The following is a 22,930-nucleotide window of genomic DNA, read 5'->3' on the forward strand; positions in this document are numbered from 1 at the left end:
TTCTCAAACAGTTAAGTAATATTTCATTTTCTCCATTCTGCCCTCCTTTTTCAAGTTAATCAGGCATCAAAACCCTAACTCAAGACTATGGAGGCAGTTCCACTGATGGGTAATGCAGAAGTAACAGCTTTCCCCAACTTCCACAACAGTTTTGTTCCTGCTCCTACAGCAACGTTGTATTCCGCTCTAGACATTCAATCCCTCAGCATGCTTCAACAGGAGACAGTGGTAGTTCTACAATCCCAAGAGTGGACCTAAAATGTTACCATTTGCATAAAACTGGCAGGACACAATGGCAATCATGCGTGTGGATGGGCAGGATGGGCATAAAACGGTCTCCGACCCTGAAAGCAGTGCAATAGAAAACATAGGAAAGGTTCATCTCTTGCCATTCTCAATAAAGATACAGTAAAAGATCACCTCCTTCTGGAAGCCGGTGCAAGTCATATGAACAACTCCGGAGCTCAGCAAGCACGTACCATCTGCAGAGACAATGAACGTTTGACAGCCTTCCATACTCTCGCACTTAGCTTATGACCAGTTTACGTTTTGTAAATAGCAGTATCTGGAAAGCTGTAACTGAGTACCCATTTTCTTCATCAGATCACTTCCAAACTTATTTTTTTGAAAATAATTACTGTGTGTAGAAATTTTATCTCTAGTACTATCGAGGTGCTCTGCTCTGAGCTTCAGTTCAACGTCATTTCATTTGATGACCATCACCACTTCACAGGCTACATTACAAAAGCACCACAACCCAAAACTCAGCAGACTGTCAGATATGTGTCACAGTATTAAACACCTTGTTAGTACAACGTAATCAAGGGTTGGGCTTGTGGGCGTTTGGGGCTTTTTGGTTTCGGATGGGTTCTGGGTGACAAACAATGAACAGAAGAACCAATAAATGGCATTTGACCTCACTTTAAGCTTCTCACTATCAAAAGCAGTGAAATACCTACCAAAATTGTAGGAGCTTGGGTTAAAGAACTGCTCAGGTGGTGGATAAGAAGGAGGAACTCCCCGACTTAGACTCCGCTCGTGTACCAGAATATCCAAAATGGGGTTTGGAGAAGTCATGCTTATTACAGTGTCCAGTGACCACAACGCAAAATAGGGGCAATCGTGAAGGAGTTCTTCTGGCCTGAAAGCAAGCAAGTGCATAAGCTAAACACCGACTTCCAAATGATTGATTTGTAGGGATATTGAAAACAACTTAATAAAAATATACCTTAGTGAATCTGGCATTTGAGCATGATACCAGCGATTAATGTCAAATACACCCAAGTAAGCAGATGGTTTTCCCTGACCATATGTATTCACTTGCCAGCTGAAGAGTGATACACTGGTGTCAGGCGATATTACTGTAAAAGACAAGACATTGTTTCTTGTTTGTAGAAAATAACGCTATAGCTGATATGTTTAAAACACCACTTCCTATTTTGGCTTAATTCTGTTATATCACTCACTAAGCACAACACTCACTGAGAACAACAAAAAATTTACGGAATAGCAAACATCTCTGTGACAGGTTTCAGTCATACTGCCCCTTCTTCTGGTATCACTCAGCAGGCACTACTAATTTCCAGATCGGACTCAATTACAGGTTTTAAGAATAGCTCCTTTCCAGCACATTCAGAATGAACGAACACAATTATCACACAAAATAAATACAAAAAACCCAAACCCAACAAACGGGAAATTGGAACAAAGATTTTAACATAAAACATTCACAATGTTATACTCCAGTTCTCTCAATAAGTGGAATGGTTTGTCTTCTCTGGGGAGAACGCATTCTCCAGATGTAAGCAAAGGATGTGGTATATCATTTACCCTAGTAGAGTAAGGAAGAAGGCGACAGTTTGTTTGGCAAAAGGTTTCTCTGTTCTCTGCTGAATTCATCATTACGTTTAGGGATCCTCACACACTTTACTATGTTTCATTGTGAACATCTGTGCCGCTTCCGTTTTGTAGCTGCTGCAAGTGCCTTTGAAGATACCAATTATTTTCATAATTCAGAAGACAGCTTCTTTGCTAGCCTCAACCCACATCCAACAGCAGCTCATGTGTGCCTAGAACTTAACTCGAACAGATTCTGAATGAAAGCTAATTAGAAACCATCAGAGAAATTACAGGTATTTCTCCATGCCTCATGCTTCATAAAAAGGAGACAGAAAGGGGGTTTGTTGTTCTTATTTTGGTTTGGGGTTTTTTTTCGGGTGTGGTGGAGTGGTGGTGTGTGTTTGTTTTTAACAAGCTTTTAGGAGGCACTCTCCTCAGAAACGTGACACAAGTGGAGAAAATCCAAAGGTGTTTTTGTTCGATTTTGACACACTGTTGATAGAGGATGGCATCACAAAAGAGATGCAAGTTGCCGCTTCAGGACTAAGTCAAAGATGATAAACAGAAGTAGCCTAGAAAGATCATGCAAGTGTCTTCTTTGTAAACATCATACATCAGTAAAGGCCAGTCAGAAGAGAGGGAAGGTGAATAATGCAGTCAAAACAAAGGGCCATGGAAGTTATCACTGCAGCAGGCTCAAAAATAGGGTCAGAACATAAGTGAATTTGTAAACCCAGAGAGGGACATTTAATTACTGCAAGATAATGAAAGACTTCGTAAGAGTTTTAACTGTGTATATGGACAAGGAAAGCTATTGCTATAAGAACTTGCAGGTGTAGGAACCTATTAGATTTAGAGAGGAAGAAATGGACAGGCAGATCATAGAATCGTAGAGTTCCTTAGGTTGGAAAAGACCTTTATGTTCATTGAGCCCAACCCTAAAGCCAACTGCCAAGTCCACCACCAAACCACGTCCCTAAGTGCCACATCTCCCTGTCTTTTAAATACCTCCAGGGATGGCGACTCAACCCCGGGCAGCCTGTTCCAATGCTTTGTAACACAGTCAGTGAAGAAATTTTTCCTAATACCCAACCTGAACCTCCCCAGGCGCAACTTGAGGCCATTTCCTCTCGTCCTATCACTTGCTACCTGGGAGAAGAGACCAACACTACACCTCGCTACAGCCTCCTTTCAGGTACTTGGGGGGAGTGGTAAGGTCTCCCCTCAGCCTCCTTTTCTCCAGGCTAAACAATCCCAGTTCCCTCAGCCACCCCCGTAAGACTTGTTCTCCAGACCCTTCACCAGCTCTGTTGCCCTTCTTTGGATGCGCTCCAGCACCTCAATGTCTTTCTTGTAGCGAGGGGCCCAAAGCCAGGCAGCTTTCCAGCCACTCTTTCCCAAGCCTGTAGTGTTGCATGGGGTTCTTGTGACCCAAGAGCAGGACCTGGCATTTAGCCTTGATGAACTTCATACAGTTGGCCTTGGCCCATTGAGCCAGCCTGTCCAGATCCCTCCACAGAGCCTCTGTAGACCCTCAAGCAGATCAACACTCCCACCCAACTTGGTGTCATCTGCAAACTTACTGAGGGTGCACTCAATCCCCTCGTCCGGATCATTGACAGAGATATTAAACAGAACTGGCCCCAATACCGAGCCCTGGGGAACACCACTTGTGACCGGCCACCAGCTGGATGCAGATGCAGACATAGGTTGGAACAGGGAAAGAAAAATTCAGGTAACACTCCTAAGCAATGGGGAGCATCATCTTACTGTTCAAAGACGACAGCTGGAGGAATAGAACGACTGACAAGCTTCATGCAGGTGACCCCACCATACATCGCTATAGCATGTCAGCAAGCATAAAATACTACTTATTTTTTCCTTTAAAGAAGTCCCATATAACTTAAGCACCCATTTTTTCTTTTTAAATAAGCCCAACAAGCTAGTCTGCAAAGGTATTCAAGACTCACAGACTGGGGTACAGAACAGCATTCATTGCTTAGATTCCAAAACTACTTATTTTAGAATAACCAAACAGGGACATTAGAACAAACCTTCATTAACGCTATCCTCTCTGTCAACATGGTTGCGAAATTTTTCTATGGTCTGACAGCTCAGCAGTTTGGTATTGCTGGTCTGCCCTCTCAAGGGAAAGACTCCCCCCGTAAGATCTAAACTGTACCTTTCATCACAGTATTCCAGACCCTGGGGAAAAAATAAAAGGAGAGAGAAAAGGTCATTTTGAGATAAAAACATACATTATAGCTAAATGTGAAAGAATGTATATATGTATAATATAATATGCATATTGTACCGTATATTTCCCATGAGCTTATTTCTGATGGCAAATAGAAACTACATCTGACATGCAAGAGAATGAAGCGTCAAATAGTAACGGGCTTTGCACATTTTCAGAATTTAGCATTTCCCTCGCTAAAATTTGCTCTGCAGTATGCACAGTTCATTCTACTTTATCAAGTAACTTTGGAAATAACAGACATGTGCAGAGTAGATAGGAAAATCTAAACCATCTCTTTGAAAAACTAGCGCGAAGCCTAAGCAAAGAATCCCATTTTTATTACAGAAGGAATAATCACCAAACACAGTTTATAATAAAAGATGTCCTGAACAGGTCCACCGTGCCAAAAGACCCTTTTGTCAGATAAAGTACTACAACTCCATCAGCCTCTTAGAGATGAATTTTAACTGCTAGAAATTTCAACTTTTATTCATCTGTGAAGAGCCAGTCCCCCCCCAAAGTTAGGGCCGAGGGGAAGGGAAAAAAGATATCAAACAATTCCTGCCGAAGACAACTTCTGAAGCAAAACAGCGTATTTTAAATTCTCCACTGGGGCAAGCAAATCTAAGTTAAGGAACTCCACTGCGTGGAAGATGTTAAATAATGACTTTATTGACCCGTAAAATCTGAAGACAGTTTTCAAATGAGATGCACTCGTCAGACTCTGATGTGGACGTGGGGGCTGCATACTCTATCCACCTGCAAGCATCATGCAGGACAAATGTCAAGGTGCGCTCCATGACCATGGCCGGATGCACTAGATTTCAAGCTTTCTTTCAAGCTTCTGTGAACTCTCTTCAACGAACAAGGGTCAACAGTAGATTCCTCCTCCTTTCCTCCAATTTGGCCTGGCAATTGGGAACAACTCTTAAATTTTCTGCCACGGAAGACGGACAAGAAACTTGACTCAGCCAGTCACGCAGGCAGACAGTCATGTAGTACTGACCAATCTGTGGCTACAGGGAAGTATTCCGACACTCCAAGTGTCCTCTGTAGAACACAGATCCTGTACTAATGCTTCTTCTGGGTTTGTTTCCGGGGGGTGGGAGTTGTTGGGGGGTTTTTTTGGCAGGAGGTGTTAGCAAGTCTTGGTATGAAGCTACATGTGTAAGTGGCTCATCTGGAAGCTAGCTGAAGAACCTGACTTTTCCCCCCAGAGGTCCAGCTGTTTTGTTCTCTCTTCAACTACCTTGTGAGATTGGTTCCTGTTTCAACCTTGCACAACGCCCATCACAGGAACGCAGGAACAGCAGGGGAGTAAAATATCTCAAAGGCAGAGACTGGTGCCTGACACCTCTTAGAAGCCTGTGAATGTATTACTGGTTGCACTGTCTGTAGAGGGTTAAAAGTCTCACACTAACGACACCACAGCTTTCTCAGGTCACAAACGCAAACCACATTATTTAATCACTTTGTGTGCTTTTTTTAAAACCGGAAATTTTAGCAGACCCATTTTTCAAAGCTGCTGAAACATTTCAACCCTCTGAGGTGAAATCTGACACTCGTCACACCTTTTTCAGGAAAATAAGATGACCATGACAAAGCATTGCCAAATAGTAAAAGGTCCCCCATTTTAACATTAAAGCGTTGAGACAGAACAAAGTAGCCACGCGAGGAATGGATATCAACGACTGGGTTTTCTTCCAAAGCAGCACACAGTACAAGGTATTGTCTTTGCCACTGCTAAGACTGTAGCTACAAATAACTGTTAAAAGAGGATAAAACAAAGCAGATGTTCAAACTGGAGAAAGATTAGAGTCTTTCTCCTGTCGACCTGCCAAAGTGCTTAGAGCACTACAAGAGATGCAGCAGTGAACCAGTGGTGAAAGCCCTTTTAAAATTAAAACACCCAATCAGGGTGCTCTGTTCCTCTACAGCACTGTATATTTATGTCATTAAAAAACTGCACATCAACAAAGATAAAGACATGACATCCATATTTAGAACATACTGAACCACTTGAAGGTACTTCTGTTTTGTCACCAAGATAGATAATGCATTTTAAAGAAACACCGCCTTTTCCAAACACCTAACATCTATTCAAAAGCAATCTGCACAAAAGAAGAAGGAGCTTTCCTTCGCATAAGGAAAAAGGTCAAAATTTAAATGCATTCAAAAAAACTAAAGCACACAGTCCCTATAGAAACAGAGTACCATGATACAAGAATCACCCCTATTTCATTCCGTACCTATTCAGAATATGCAAGAGAAAGTATCAAAATAGGAGGAAAGAATTGCTCTGAATTAAGATTACTTTCCCCTCAAAAAGATTTTGGAAAAGTTTCAAGCATACTGCTGAGTAAAATTAAACATTATACAGATGCGTCTTCTATCTGTTAGGTATCTGAGATATAATGATACCTTATGTATATTTTAAACGACATCTCTGAAGTGAGTTCTAAAAATTTATGTATGCTCTTTTGACCAAATCATTAACACTGTATTTACGTATTTTTCTGGCTTTAGTAGATCACACAGGCAACCAAGCCAAAAAGTAGAAAGAGTTATCTTCGCAGCTACTAAGTTTTAGGATCAACACTTAAGAGACACTGTAGGTACACTTCACTTGAAGTTCAGCTGACAAAGCTCAACAGAAAAATAACAATAGAAAACCGAGATTCACAAAAGAATATACTTATACGAGTGCAAGAAAAGGAGACAGACAGAAGCTTATTTCAGTCTGCAGTTTGGTTGAACAAAGCTATTCCAAGCCCTGCCTTTTCTTCTAAGATACCATAAATTTGGTGGTAAGATTAAGAGTAATTCTATTTGTAAAAGCTGCTTCCTCTTCACGAATGGAATTTATATGGGTTCTTTGCAGATGCATCTAGTCAGAACACAGGACACTACACTATAAAACTGCATGGCTTGTTTTTAAAAAGTATGGACAAAAGCCATGCCCAAGAAGACTCAGGAAAAGCTTGGGGTTTCAGTCACCTCTGAATTTTGATGGTAAAAATCACCCCTGACAACTTCACTGATACTCACATAGACAAAATCACTATTTTCATCTTTTCACATACGTGCACACCTTACCTCATACATGACTTGTCCTGAGGCCAAGCGTTTTCTGTCACCAAATGCTAACTGCAACAGATGTAAACTCACGACGTCACCTTCACTGAAAAAGGTAGAAATTAGGACATTTGATTACAAAGCTGCTTTAGAGGCCTTGTTATCATTTTATTAGATCTAGACTGATGTTTTCTTGCTGAAAAGAAAAACACCACTTCCCAAACCATCAGATAACTGGTCACGTGCAGCCGCTACAACACAAAGGAGGACATTTGGACACTAACAGCTTCAGGGGCAAATGCTAACCATACAATTTGAAAGCTTTAATATGTTGTACGGACTACAAATTGTTGCTTTAAAGTCAAACTTAAAAAGACTGCCACTCTGTGAACGGCTGAGCTGATTAAATAGCTTGCTGATGCTGAAAGAGAGAGATCTTTCTCCCCTTCCCTTCCCTTCCCACCAAAGTTCCAGCCCCTCTCTTGCATACACACGCTGCACCCTTCCACATACTGATTTGGGTCATTAGCCCAGCAGGAAACCATTGACTTTGCGGCTCAACAGGGATCGGTCTCTGCCAGGTGAGCTGGCCTGGCTCACAAAGGCTCCAAAGACCGCGCAAGTTGGCACAAGGTAATCCGCAATACTGTCACCTCCCTCCTTTAGGGGCAGCCGGCTGTCATATTGGCACGTTTAGCGCTCGAGATCTGCAGCCCCAACTACTTCGAATGGTATTTTCATACCATGGTGCGAGTACCAAACAAATCGTGAAGCAGTCCTCAAGAAACAAAGGAAATCGTTTAAGAATGCAAGCACAAAGATACAGCCACTGTTGCTTTGCCTTCTTTCAGAAGGTAGGCACTAGTAGGTCCCTCTTCACATCTGTTAAATCCTGTAAAAATTGCAGTGTAAGCTTAACACCTTCCACACCTGAGAGAATCTCCTGCACGGCTACATAAACAAAACAAAGATACATGTATCAACGGTATGTGAACAAAGATACAAAAAAATTTAAATGCATTCAGTGGCTTATAGTAACTTTTTATTCACCTTTCTTGTGTAGACTGAACAGCCCACAAGTAGCAACAATTGCGAGGATCATTCTCAGGCTCCTGAAAAGTAACAGCATAGACAGGAATCCTTCCTCCTTCAAGCTGAGAGTGGTGCCTACGTGGTTGGGAAAAAAAAAAAACAAAAAGAAAGAAAAAATGAAAAAAAAAAAAGGAAAAGGGGAAAAGAGAGAAAAATAAAAACCTGTGAGCCTACGATGAGCCCTAACTGTTTGTAGAAGGGTAGAAGCATCTTCTGAGAAAAAAGCTTATCCTTCCATGCTTATCCCCAAAGTACAGAAGGTCACACTTCCATCTCAGACAAGTGAGTCAGGGAAGCGACTACTTTTTATGCAGCAGTCAAGAGCTGAGGAAATTACTGTCCATCAAATGCAATAACCTGGGTTTATATCCTCCTCTGCCTAGGGAGGAAGAACATAAATGATTACTTCAGCTGCCAGGCAAAAGATTGTTCCTCCTGTTCCAGCCGACTTCAATATTGAACTTAAAATGCAGCCTATCTTCTGAACAAATTTAAGACAGGGCCAAACACAAGTACTTTCTCATTTCTTTACTCGGATGCTACGTAAAGCATTTTTCCTCCAGACTTCTGAACCTTACGTGTACCTTCACAATCTATTCTTGCCACCCAGTTAGTCCTCCACTGTCTATTTATGCATCCAACAGTTTCTGGTGAGTCACTGCAGGTTTGCTTAAGCCAATCCCTATCTGAATTTGGTCACATATTTCACGTGTGATTGCCCTTTGGCAGATATAAAATCGTCTCTTAATTTTTCTATTGCTTATAGATTTACATGCCCCTTATCCTCATCTCCAAGTGTTCCAAGCAAATTTTCATTCACACGCAACGTTGCCTCGGAATGGGTCAGTCCCCTATTTTGGACAAGGCTGACGTGTAGGAAAGAATATCTTTTCAGGCACGGATCAGCTATTGATTTTTCGTGTCTCACTAGTTTCATCCTGGACGCTTTAAAGAATATTATCCCCAAACCCACATTATTAACATACGTAAGCTTCTCAATGTATGCCCTAATTGCAGTAGCTGGTTCTGAAAAATCATTCCTAAAATCTGGTTCATCAAAACACACACGTTTCCTGGCTTCACTGAACACTACTGATCGGACAAAGCGTCTTAGAAAAATGAGCTCCATCGCATCCTAAACTGCTTGACGTAACCCCAAGAAGCATGCTTTCCACAATCCCTCGAGCCACAGGCACAAGGAGGAAAACAATCCTAGTCCACTGGGGAGAAGGCGGTCCACTTAATCCATGTATGACTTTTAATAGTTATTTCAGAAGAGGATTTCTAAACATTCCAAGATTATACCCAAAATTTCAGTCCCTGAAAAAATTCTTTCATGAACATGCTTCCGTAAGCAAACAATTGAGACCCCTGCACCTCGGGGCATGGCCAGGTGTAAAAGCCTACTTACTCCCTCTTCAAAGTTTTCATATTCCACAGTGACAGGTAGCCATCTGAAAAACCCACAACAAGCTGATTGCTTCTGCTTATGTAGTACAGGGTTGATATTGCTGTTCCTGAAGGATTTTGTAGTTGAAAGCAGAGATGTCTCCCTTCTCTGGTCACAGCTTCTCTTCTTTGTGGAACTTCAGCAGGAATTCTAGTGACAACTTCTAGATCTACACACACAAAACCATGCCATGAGTTAATGTGTCAGGCCATTTAGGCTGCATTTTCAACACTGACGTGACAACACGTCTCATCCAATTCTACCGTCCCGGGCAAAATACCCATTTATGCAACGCTTTCTTTTGTATGTTTCCAAAGAACAGAAGAACTCTCTGATCAGACAGGTATTCTCACTCGTATTTTAAAACCAGGTAAGAGCGTAACCTTCGTAGACAAATTCTTCCTGGGCTCTATAAATCACGCGTTTGGGCCTCACGATGAAGCTGGCTGAAGCAACACCAACTCCTGAAGCCACTCTTGTAATAGCCAAAACAGCATATGCAATCCGAATATGCAAATTAGAGATTTCAGTCATCCAAATGCACGATTTTTGACAAGTCGGATTCATTTTAACAAGCAAGCCTAAAATTTGCCCCAAGTCAACCCACAGAAGCAGAAGAACATTCCCAAGAAATAGGGCGCCTCTGACACAACTTCCTCTCAGGCAGCTGCACTGACTCACGTGGTAAAATTCCTACACCTCACTGGCAAGCATCATAGTGACGTACGGATCTTGGTGGCAGGGGGGCATTTATAACATTAGAAGGAGTATTAAGCCACTCCCATTTTTAATCAGGTCAGGACTATACCAAGGCAAACCGCCATCTGTAACCAGCAGTCAGAAATGCCTGCACACTAGTGTCTTCCAAGTGGGATGCATGTTGTTTATACACAAGTTTTCTTACCCTCAAATTCAAGTTTAAAAACTGCAAGCTTACCCGATGCTTCTATTTCATTCTGACTGCAAGATAAATCATCCAAACAAAGGTCCACCAGAAGTAGATGACCAACATCTGTAGCCACTGCTGCCACTCCAAAGAGCCATCGCAGACTCTGATGTAGGTGCCGAGTGCTCACGCTGGCTCCTCCGTGATTAGTTATGGGTTCTATAGCAGTTACCTACAGGAAAACTGCAAGCTAGCATTTAAGCTGTTTGACAAGCTAAACAGAAATCATTCAAAAGTGAAGCCGGAATTAGCACATCAGAAACAAGAAAGTAAATACAGAGGACCATAAGACTTAAAAGCAAAGCATTGTTTCCAATTTTATCAAGAAAAAAAACACACACCTATACAACAATCTGTTATTGCCTTCCACTTACTAGATTTCCTACAGTTATTTAACTGAATTAACTTCCACTTCAATGGTGCATTCTATTATTACATCTTACTAATTTCCATTTCCTACTGAGAAATAATGAACTCTATGAACCCACATAAGATCAATTATATGCAAGAAACTTTATCATATTTAAGGGATCTGAGTAAGGAAGACAAAAGTAAATCTCATTCTCCACTGCTCACAGCCCATGAGCACCGTGATACAGTCTATGCCTTCTTTGCCAAACGGGTATTACGATAAATCATGGCTGTCAGTCAGATGAGGCAGCGGTCTACTTGCATGGTAGACACACCATTTCCACGGGAATGCAACACTTGTAGGTAGTATTGAACAGAGATACCAACTTAGTAAAATTTACAGTAGTCCTCATTTAGAATAACAACCACATAAAGCAAAAAAAGTTTTAAACGCACACCAGCACTTTTATGAGTGTTAACAAAAGTGTTAAAAGCCAGCCTAAAACAACGGCAAAAAGAACAGCAGCTTGTTAGATAAAAAGCTAACTCCAGCTAAGGAAGAAGTGCACACTGCTCTTTAAGGTGTGAAGCAGCCTACATGCAACTTTATTACAAGGCGGGTGAAGACAGGCTTTTCAGCACCTGCAAGACATCCCAGGACAATACTGAGTGCTATAGCAGAGATAAAGCACATAGAGACTCCTGCACTAAAGCTAAACAACAAAAGAACATGGGCTATCCTTTAGCCTTCCAAAATGCAACACAATGAAAACAGGAATCCTTACGTCAACAACAAAGTTTTACACAAAAATAAAACAAAGAAGAGAGCATGACAAGATAGTCCATTTTTTTATTTATTTTTTTACCCCTAGAAGTGGGGAAAAATAACCAAACCCCTAAGCTCCAAAGTTTTCTCCTCTCCCATATCAAGCAGGTGCTATGACTACACTGCCTGGCAATCTACTACAGAATTTACCTTTCACCTCGGTCACAAGAATTGTAATCTTAGAAGCACCTAGAGTAACTTAGCTTTATTTTGTTTCAGGTTTCCTATAAATCGAATTAAAATTCCAATCTTCTCTGTTACTCAAAGGACTATCAAAAGCATTTTGATTATTCAAATTCTTGCTGCTCCAAGTCTTGATGACTGTTATGAGGAAAGCAGAAATACTGTACATATCTTGCTGCAGGATTAGCCGAAGTTCAAGTGTTGCTTCTAACTTCTTTTAAGATTTTTTTCTGTTGTACAATTGGCACCAAATGAATCTTTTCCATTTTTGCATACAGTCTTCCAAAAACATTTCCCAGTTTTCACACTTTAGTTTTCCATGTAGAAACTCCTGAAACAGCGTATTTTTCCATGGCACTATGCACTGGCTTTTCCTATTCTCCTAGACTACTGCCAACTCATTCTGGGAATGAACAAAGCAAGCTTTTCTCAGCTCACTGAATCTGAATGCTACCCTTCTGCCTCATACAAAACAGGAAAATTTGTGAAAATAACACTCAATAGTTCTGAAACATACAACCATTATAAAGCAATTTCATATAATTAATGTTTTAAATTCAGATATGCTTCTACTAGACTCCAATCCAAATAATACTCCATTAACATTTTCAGTTTTCTGCTACATTTCACATGTACATCCAGAGGGCAATGAGAGATGCTCCCACAAACAAAAAACAAAAAAAAAATTATGCCAAAATTCTTTCTAATCTTGTGAGTTTGTTTTTTTTAACTCATTCCTTCACTCTCTGAATGACTACACAGCTACTCTTACACTAAAAGGCAGTCATACAGTCACTTCAAACACCCTGCATTAATACACTGGTGGCTTGACACCTTGAACCATAGTTACTCTAATTTAGCATTAACCTGTAAAACTTAGTTGTCCACAGAAAATAATTCCTGGACTGTTTTCCATGTGGGTACAAGGTGCTCATTAAAGCCTTAAAACAGTAACAACAAAAACTGTGGAAAGTGATGTTAAGAATAGATCTGCATTTTACTTTTAAAAATAATCAGTCTGAAAATCAGAGAAACGTTCAGGCAGATTAAAAGCGCATATTACGTAATGCAGAATTGGGAAGTATTAGCTGCAGAATAAATTCAAAACTTATGGACAGTGGCCAAGTGCAAGTTTTACCTACTTGTTTTTCCTTACCCTTATTGCCACTCACAACTTAGAAGTTAACAGTCCAACTTGCAATACCTGTGTCCTGTCTATGCTGACCTACCTAATCTAATAGCAAAAAGACAGGAAGTAAAATGAAAGCAACAGACCAAACATGCTTGTCATCAGGAGTATTTGGGGCATAAGAGCAAAAATTCAGGCAAGCTTTGGCTTTATTTCAAAATTCATAACCTTTATCACACAACAGCCAACTTTACTCCCCAAGGCTTATTCGTATTTTCTCCTGAACAATTTTTCTGTGCTATAGAAAAACTCCCTAATACAACTGGTAACTACATTCAATTTCAAATCACTTCTGCAGACACAAATTCAATATCTGACATGACGCTTCTTAACCTTTCCTCTTCCTATTCCCACCATACTTAGATTTAATACATAAAACTTAACAAAGCTCGTCATTTTTCACAAACACAATTTACTTATTGATTATATGCTTTTGTCAGCACACACCTAGCCTTTCCATGTAAAACTCTAAGACTTATTAAGGTGATAGGCAAACTAACACGGTACACCACCAAACCAACTCCTATCGTTAGAAATTACCACAATACAAATGCTTACTACTAGTAATCACACTGCAGCATTACAAACAAACAAAACTCCACCTGTATACTAGTAAGTCAAGCAAAATAAAGTTATGGGAAGCCAAGTAATAAATACGTATTTATTTGTTGCAGATTCTAAGCTGATAAAAAAAATATAGTGAATCTTGATGTTCTATTAACTTGCACTGATTCTTGTTTACATTAAGATAATGAGACTAGGGGACACTACATCATTGGACTTCCTGGGTTACAGAAGACAGAAAAAAAGGAGTAACATTCCACCAGCCTCTCCCATCTACACAAACACAATATTCAATAAGCAGAGATTCAAGGACTGCAGGTTGAAAGTCAATCGTTCAACAATCCATCAGGTAACTCCCTATCGGCTCTTCTTTCCTATCCTAAGTCAACATAAAAATCTGTTCTGCTCTAAAGCCACCCGCTTGCTAGTCTGAGATTCAGGGGAATGTGTCTAAGTCATTTACAGCACAACTATGGAAGTTTCAGATATTTTAAAGACAGTATTTCTAACATATAGAGAAATCAAGCATTTCGGAAATGTATGTTACAGACACTGGGAACAGCGGGGTTTTTTTTTCCTTTTTCACTCTGGCCAATAAAAGATAGTTCTCAATGCCTTTTTGTGGCAGTGGAGAATTAGGTAACTATGTGCTCTACCATAAACCCAGAAAACTTGTTTTACAATCAGTAAGCTCAAAAGATAACGGTACCGTTAAGCCCAAGAGTTTGCACCAAGGCTCTCTTGACTGGATACTCTGAAGTGACAGTCTGCACTAATGCAAGATAGAAAAAATATCGCCTACAAAGAGACGCTCCAAAGCTTCTCCTGAAACAGGATTACGCAGCACCTGACAATGCAAAAGCTTCGTTCCTCTGATTAAAGTGTACGTACCCTTCCTGGGAGAACAACTGCTTTAACCACTCTCGATATTCCAAGGTCGTACAGACAGAGAACACTTCCCTCTGCTTCTTCCAACCCAACCAGCAGTCCCGTTCTTTTCTGCCAGGAAAACTCCTTTACCACACGAATGGTGGGAGGCTGTTCATTTACTCCACTGAAACGGTAAGCAGAGAGCCGCTCTCCCGTCACAGAGTTCACTACCTCCAGTTGAGGACCACACGCCAGCCATGCCAAGCCATTTCTCCCTGTAAGAGAAAAGAAAGCTGACTAAAGCAAATTTCCAATACAAGACTGAAAACAACTGAAAAATCACAGCCACTGCCCCTTTCCTTCACTAAAAGTACCCAAAAGGGAAGACCGACTTCCCTAGTTGTGGTCAATTATTCAAAGTCACCCATGGAGATCCTCCAGCACTACCTCTTAATATTAACAACCTTATTATTTTGCATTTCTACTTGTCATTCCCGCACTGAAGGATTTGGACTGCTTGGGATGAAGATGACAACATATTGATCTAGAGACTTCATCCCATATTCGGCTTGTTTTGGCTAGAAATCGTCTAAATACATACGGGAATACGAGTCTTAAAGCACACTTCAAAGATAACAAATCTAAACCAATTCATTTCTAGTTTATTAATTTTACTTGACACACGCCTACTTGGGGCAGGGATTTGGACGGCAGCAAGAAATTATCGTCAAATGGGCACTGCATGAGTACATCTGATCTTTTACACGGGCTGACGACAGAAAGAATTTAACACATTTTGTTTCACGGAACAAACTCGGAGGAAGTATTAACTCAATTACTGCACTTTCAGTCAGGTAGATGGATTCCACCTGGTCTAACAGAGCCTAGACAACCAGGTAGGCACCCAGCTAGCTCTACTTGCGGATCACCTAGAAAGTCAACTACCTAATCTGCTTAGCCACTTTCAGCAACTCTCCCTGGGTACTCATCTGCACCCTGTTAAATACGTTGGAAATATGGCTGCAGTGCTTAACAGTGTTATCCTCTTCCTTTGCTGTTTGTATTCAGACTAGGAAAAGAAAAAGCGGCGGGGGTGCGCCTCTGTAACGTTGTAGAAGAACTAGTTCCGCATGTGGTGTTATGATGGTCATAGAGCTTGAGCTGGTACAAATAAATAGGGCCCAAAACAACACTATCACTTTTTTGAAAACTGCCTTTTATTTAATTAACAATTGAGTGACCACAACATTGAGGAAGGCCCGCTGACTCAGCATGCTTAACTAAATTATTTTAATAGCACAAGACTGGTGAAGGTTGCTGTAATTTCAAAGTTTAACTATACTAGTTTTAAGGTTTTAATATTAGCATTTTTAATAGTTAAAACTTCCTTCCTGTCCTCTCGAAACCTGATGCATCTTAACAGCACCAGCCTGACACAGTCGATACTGTGACCCTGTGCTTCAGGTAACCTCCAGGCAATAAGAACTTCAGACCAAGACCAAATTTAAAGGAGAACGCTCACCTCCAGAAAACTTCCCGCTCAGCACAGAATCTAGGGTTATCTCATCTTCCCCAAGTGCCTCAGTAGTCACCTCTGGAAACTGCAGCAGACTGCTCGTTACCTGAGCTGATAGGTCTCGCATTCTTCACTGTAAATAAAGAAAAAAATGCAAAAACAGACTCATGTCAGCCATAACTGAGATTTGCTTTTTGAGATTGACAGAAGTTTCATCAGTATGCCGCAAGTAATCTCCTAGACAGCTCCTGTAGCTCTTTTCCTTCAAAAAATGGCACTCGGGACAGTTTTTGATCTCACAGCAGAGCAAAAGGAGAATCCTTTTACTTTTCTAATGCCTATGAGATCACCAACAAAAAGCGACACAGGGGTATTGATAAGGTCAATAACAGGAAAAAAAACAATACACCGAGTTCAAGTCTACTCAGATATGTCAGTCTGTAGTAAGATGCAATCCGAGAAAAAGCATATTTCAATTAGCGCTGCAGTAAGAGGTGTGAGGTTCCATTAGTCCTTGCTCTTGATTTTGTACCTCATTATTTATTGCCAATTGTCTTCTAGTAGATTTCAGGCATCGTTTGTGTCTTGTTCACTTCTTGTGTGTTTATTTTGAACTCTAAGGAATACTAAGTTCTTAACTACCTTCACTCTCAAACTCTTCCAGAAAATGTACCGTTGATGTTTCCGCATGACAAGCCATACAGACTTTCATAGCTCATCAGTTGGAAAGTAGTTTTCCATACACTTATCACCTGAACATAACACAGCACCTTAAAACACGGATTCTTTTCTACACTTAAATCCCCATTTTCCTTATTCCAGTCCTTTCCTTCCTATTGCCAGTCCTTATCACATCTCTGCACTATTGTACAAAAACTTTGAGGCCTTTCAGTTTCCACACCTCTATCAGTGCTCCACAGACAGTTCACGTTTCACTATGTCAAGATAGATTTTTTTGGGGGATGGGGGACGGGGGACGGGGACTTAAAAGCTCAGGTGACTTACAAGATTGAATAGGAGGCTAAATAAGAGATATTCCACACACATGGAAATACAAACTACTTCAGCTCACTACGTTTTGCAAGTTCTATGGGTTATTGAAAAAGCCTCCGGAAGACAAGACAGGTTCAAGCATCTCTTCAAATAGCACTGCTTTCTCCATGGAGTCTCAGAAGGAAGATATTCTACGTAGCTCGCTATTCCTGGGCGTTACACATGCTGACCAACTCGGGCATCAAACAGAACCCTTACCCTATGCCACAAACCAGTACAGCCAGCCACTTCAATGGGCACACAAAGCCCATTGCATTAACTGTAGCACACATGTTCTCCCGCAAGCAAAGTTTTATGGTTGCTTCTTCCAGCGTGCACTAATAACCTATTTTCCTTACGGCATAGGAGGTTACAGCTAGTTCTGAAGACCAGACTCTGGGAGCAACACAAAGTTATTAAAGGGAAACGCTTATAAATAATACCATTTACACAGATTGTACTTCTGTGGAGAAAGGTTATGCTCTAAAGCCTGGGCATTGGAATCTACTATATTTCAGGTCACAAGCACTCTACCTGAGAACATGTTCCAGTATCTTCTGCCAGCATGAAAACAACGAGCGCGTGAAACACAGGCAGTGTAAGCCAGGGTCCCGCACTAAGCGCAAGTCAACCTTCGGAAAAAAAGGTTGCCGATGGCAAAGCCAGTATTGCAGGACGCTGCTGCAGCCGGCCAGCCTGACCGCCCTGCCAGCATTCACAACTAGCACAGGTCAAGTTCCAAGTGGGACAACTCATTTGCAGTAGTTTTCTCGCGTTTGCTTTTTGGTACTTGTCATCCTTTCACAGGGACAGCGGGATGAACTTTTGCACTGCATCCAGGGGCTCCAGAGAGTAAAAAGCCCCACAGTTTGACCAGCCTTCCGGCTCAGTTTAATTGTCATGATTTAATCCATATGTTTTATGAGTAACCCATAATACCCAATACAAATACAGATCTATTGGGTTGGTGAATAGCATCTCTCAAAGGCCTTCAACGTCCAGCTGTTTTGACAGGTGCCTTCAGCAATACCGTGATGCTGAATAAGAAAGGAGGAATGACCAGAGAAGATTATCACGGGAAGAAATTTCAGAAGAGGAAGAACAAGAGTCACCCTGCGTCACCCTGCCTTTGCCACTGCCTACCTGGACAGGCCAAGAGCACAGAACTTGGCGTGGCCAAATTGCACATCAAATTTTAAGATACTCTACTGGGGAGAGTTGAGCGTAAAAACAAACCACTCGCCACCCCAAACTCCCCACCAAATCAGAAAGAATTCTTCTCTGGTGGAAAGCTCACACCTTGACACAGTGTACTCCTGCCTACAGTACACAACAAATGTGCTTATCAGGCCCATACCACCGCTAAGAACCATCAAGTACGTAACACTCCCACGCCCGGACCATTCATGGAACTTTAAATTTAATTCCGCTGCAGTTATTAACTGCATAGAAAAGCACGTGAAAACGCTAGACCATCAGGCATGCCCAGGTTTCTGCCAGTACGCCAATGGCCGTTTGAAACATTTTGTTCCTAGACATCTGGCTTGGTAATATGGAACTAGGAAAATAAACTCCACAATAAAGCCTGAACTGTATATACAGTGACCTGGCTATCAGGACGTTTTACTTGCATCATTCTGCTAAGTTGAACCAAGGATTACTGGCAAATCCACACAGTGGGAAAATAGTTAGATAGAACTAGGTTAAAGGCGTGAAGCCTCTCCTTTAAGAGCGATATCCAACACTAACTGCGTTTCTGCTCTCTTTGAAAACAACAACTACAGTCACATTCCTCCTTCTGTCTGGTAGAAAACAGATCAGTGTAAAATGCCACAGGCCTACTCCATGTTCAGGAGGAAGCCAGAATCCAACCTCCCCGCTGTATGCTACACCAAAGTGGTCTGTGCACAAGTTGCCAAAATTACCGTTCTTCTTCACCCTTGCTACTTATGACCTCTAAACACCATGAACTGTTTCCAAAGAAAGGAACATGCCACAAGTCATAGACTGATGACAGATTTCTGGATTAAAAATCCCCAGGGGGAAAAAAAAAAAAAAAAAGAGAAATTACATGTTCAAGTGGAATCACATACAGCCAAGTCAGAGTTCTGCGATGTCAGTTCTGACTGACGGTAGTCCAGGAAAATCAAAGGCCAACAATGTTACAGGCTTTCTGAAGAAAAAGCTAAAAATACGCTCAGTCGCAGCTGAAGATACGGTTTCACAAAACACGTTGCCTTCACTGCCGCCGGAAGAGAGGCCTTGCTGCCGCCTCCCATCTCTCCATCTGCTCCTTTGTTCTACTGCTGTATTCCTGCGGCTTACCTTGCACTGACTTGAGCACTTTTTAGAGCACTTTACGAGCCAGGTTAACTGCCTAAGCAGATGGGAAACGAACCCAGAAAAGTAGATAGTTTTCCACCAGCTTAGAGAGTTAAACTGGCTGGCAGAGAGAACTAGCAAGCATGAAAGTTGGCACAAGGAAGGAGGCAGGACAGTGCGTTGGGAAGAAGGAGAGGGAATTCGTCCGTCTCCATTTTGTGGCAGTAAGCCGTTACGCTAGCTCATACACGTGTGAAACTACACACACAATTTGCAAGGAGAGCTGCAGAACCCTTTCCTTTTAGAAAGGACACCACCCGAGACACAGTCAGTCAACTTTTAACTCCCTCGTGCGCGTAGAGACTCACTGTCTCACTGAGAAAGGCTGCAGCTGACAGGCATCATTCTTTCATTCAGCCAGATGTGGAAGCTAAAGCGATTTCAGGGAAGTGCTACCTGGTGATCAGAGAACGGACAACAGCGTGCGACACGATTCAGGTCACATTTTCCAAGGAAACAGGACACAGAGTGGGAAGAAGCCAAAGAAGAAGAAATGGAAGAAAAACTAAGTCCTTTTGAGAAACCAGCATCCACTTTGTTGAATAACAGCTAAAGATGACAATGACAGAATTTTTTGAATTATTATTAACGACTGGTTCAATGACATTTTCCCCAGAAAAGCAGGAGGCAGCTCACAAGCGCTGGAGGAGCAGTGGATGGAAAAGACACTTTCTGCACCTTAGTAGTCGGGTTCAGTGAATTTGCGCTTTGCCATATTTTACTCCAGCCGAAAGAGGATTTAGTGAGTGAGTTAGCAGGTGACTTTGTGAGTACCACCGGGTCATTTCTTTCCCACTTAGGCAGAAACACCCCCCCCGCCCCGATGCTTTAGGCAACCACCCTACATTTCATCCAAAGCCTAAGTTCTAGTCTAAAAAGCCACTAGCATAACAGAGACGGTCTGTATCGGAACTCCACAGCCAGGCTTATTTCACTCAAGCGCAGCCTACAGATTCTCTTGCAGAGTTTGTGCGGATGCTCCACAAGCCCAAACCTACAGCAGAAGGCAAGGAGAAGGAAGAATTTCAGCTCTCTAGCCCAACAACCCCCAACAGCTAAGACCATAGATTTGACTTCCCTTCAAAGGAAAACACAAACAAAACCAACACAGCTCAGAATTTGACACTGGAGCCAGTTTACCCAGCCACCTCCTATGGTTATTCTCTAACACGACCATACTTTCATTCAAGAGTCGCAGCCCCTGTCTAACGTGGCTAAGCTAGCAAAAGTTCCTAAAGTCCCTTCTGAACTTACGCTCTTTTTACATTGCTTGGCGTACCTGGACAGACAGACATAGGCGCTAAGTGTCTCAGTACAGAACACACGCGCAGCCTTCCTAAGAGAGGGAGACAGCAGCTGACATTTCCAGCATACCACACCGGTGTGCCATCGCCTCGGTGCCTGCCCCTCCCAGCACAAATTCTAGAATCACAGAATCACAAGGAAGAGAACTACCAGAAGTTCTCTTCTGGAAGCAGGCGGCCTTCCAGAATCACTGGAGGTCATCTGGTCCAAGCCCCTGCTCAAGCAGGCTCACCTAGAGCAGCCTGCCCAGCACCACGTCCAGACGGCTTCTGAGTATCCAGCTCTGAAACGTACTTGGACAAACAGCAACCTGACAAGCTGAACCGCAAAAACATTGGCAACACGTGCAACAGGCCCAGGCTTTTGGTGACTCTCTCCTACCAATTTAAGTATTCTCTCCACCACACAGGTGAAAAAATACCACACCAGCAAAGGCTTGTCACCATTACTTCTCTAAAACTGTATCCAACAGCTTGCTGGGGAGAAGACACAAAACTAATAGAAGCCCGATTAAGTTCATTTCACCGTCTTAAAAAAGCAAACCCCGGGCAAATCAATGCAGGAAAATGAGCCGATGCAGTAAGTGGATGAGGAGCTGTCCTCAGCAGAACAGGGTCCTGTCCTGTGTGCCCAAACACCTGTGACAGCTGCCAGCCAAGACTGATGCCATCATCCAGACCGATGGGCCTAAGGTGGCACTTGAACTACCACGTTTAGCCGTACACCCTACACGGGGTTCAGCATTCCCGACAGAATTCAGCCCCTGAATGTCCCCTAGTTTTACCAAACACCATCAGCAAGCAATTACTAGAGCTGAAAGACTGACTCCACGCTTCCTTCTATTGGCAGAAGCTCCAGACCTCGAGTCAGGAAGAAATGAAGCACTTTTGTTTAAGTCAGCAACTTTGCTGCGTGATGCAGGCTTCATGCAAAAATCAAGAGACCCCCACAAAACGCGCGGGATTCCTGTAAAGCTCTGCTCTCCCCATTAAACCCAGCCCTCTTCCCGCGATCAATCGCCGCTCTACGCAGCGAGCGAATTTCCCGCCTCCTCCTGGAAAACGACAGCGAAAGGGGGAAGAGGGTAAGAAAGTCACTAGAGAGAATAGAAAAACCCTCCGAAAAAGTGACCGAAGGAGCGAGAGGCGAGGGCCTCCGCCGGCCGGGCGGCCGGTGGCCGGGCCGAAGAGAAGGCTCCCGGCGGCTGCCGCCCCATCTCCCACGCCCCCCCAGCCTCTGACGGCCGCCTCCCGGCTGCGGAGCCTCGCACGCCGCCTCCGCCGCCGCCTCCCATGTGCGCTGCCCAGGCCGCGCCGCCGGCCGCCCCCGCCGCGGCCGGGCCACGTGCGGCGGGGCAAGGCGCCGCCGGCCAGGGGGTCACTTACATAAGGGGCCGGTCGACGGCGGCCAGGCCCGCCCAGGGGCCCCGCCGGGCCCGCGCTGCGCCAGCGGCGGCCGAGCCGGCCTAGCCGCCTCAGGAGCGGCCGGTACCTGCTGGTAGGCGGGGGGAAGGCAGGCTGCAGGCCGGCCCGCCCGCCGGCCGGCCGGGGTCGCCACCGCCACCGCCTTCTCTCCGCGCCGCTCCCTTCTGCCCGCCCCTCTCCCGGCCCGTTTTTCCCCCGTACGTGCCGATGAGGGCGGCGGCATCTCCCGCAGCGGCTGCGGTGGCCTCCGCCTGCCCGGCCGCGCCACGCGGGGCTCCTGCGCCACAGAGCGTGCCGCGTTCCGCGCTCGGTTCCTGCTCTGCCGCCCGCGCGCCCCGTTCCGTGCCGCGCCGCTCCCCTCCCCTCCCCCCCACGCGCGGCACCCACCTCGCTCGCTCACCCGCCGCGCGGGGGGGCGGGGCGGCCGAGTTCTCGCGAGACCTGCCGCGGGCACCGCGGGAATTTTCAAATTCGCGGGACACGGCCCCGGGCTGTGGCCGCCCCCGGACTACGTGTCCCAGCGTGCCGCCAGCCGCTTCCGCTCCCCGCCCGGCTCCTTCCGGTGCGGGCCGGCTTTGCGCGGGGCACGCCGGGAACTGTAGTTTCTGGCCTACCAGGGCGCCCGTCTCTTCGGCGGGTTGTAGTGG

At 43.6% G+C, this 22,930-nt stretch overlaps 1 protein-coding gene across 1 annotated transcript in view; it reads right to left on the bottom strand.

The window, feature by feature from the left end:
* LOC142038058 (protein ELYS-like) overlaps nucleotides 1-22,628 on the bottom strand; it is a 49,110-nt gene extending 26,482 nt beyond the window's left edge. Inside the window, exons 1-11 of the mRNA XM_075043051.1 lie at nucleotides 22,489-22,628; nucleotides 16,147-16,273; nucleotides 14,646-14,899; nucleotides 10,633-10,813; nucleotides 9,657-9,864; nucleotides 8,204-8,320; nucleotides 7,175-7,259; nucleotides 3,894-4,044; nucleotides 1,229-1,361; nucleotides 960-1,141; nucleotides 421-482 (exon numbers count right to left, since the gene is read on the bottom strand). Of these exons, the coding sequence (XP_074899152.1) occupies nucleotides 421-482; nucleotides 960-1,141; nucleotides 1,229-1,361; nucleotides 3,894-4,044; nucleotides 7,175-7,259; nucleotides 8,204-8,320; nucleotides 9,657-9,864; nucleotides 10,633-10,813; nucleotides 14,646-14,899; nucleotides 16,147-16,267 (1,494 nt within the window). The 5' untranslated portion in view covers nucleotides 16,268-16,273; nucleotides 22,489-22,628. The remainder of the gene's footprint in view (nucleotides 1-420; nucleotides 483-959; nucleotides 1,142-1,228; nucleotides 1,362-3,893; nucleotides 4,045-7,174; nucleotides 7,260-8,203; nucleotides 8,321-9,656; nucleotides 9,865-10,632; nucleotides 10,814-14,645; nucleotides 14,900-16,146; nucleotides 16,274-22,488) is intronic.
* Between the last annotated feature and the right edge of the window lie 302 nt (nucleotides 22,629-22,930).

The sequence above is a fragment of the Buteo buteo genome, chromosome 12, assembly GCF_964188355.1.
Source record: "Buteo buteo chromosome 12, bButBut1.hap1.1, whole genome shotgun sequence".
NCBI lineage: Eukaryota > Metazoa > Chordata > Aves > Accipitriformes > Accipitridae > Buteo > Buteo buteo.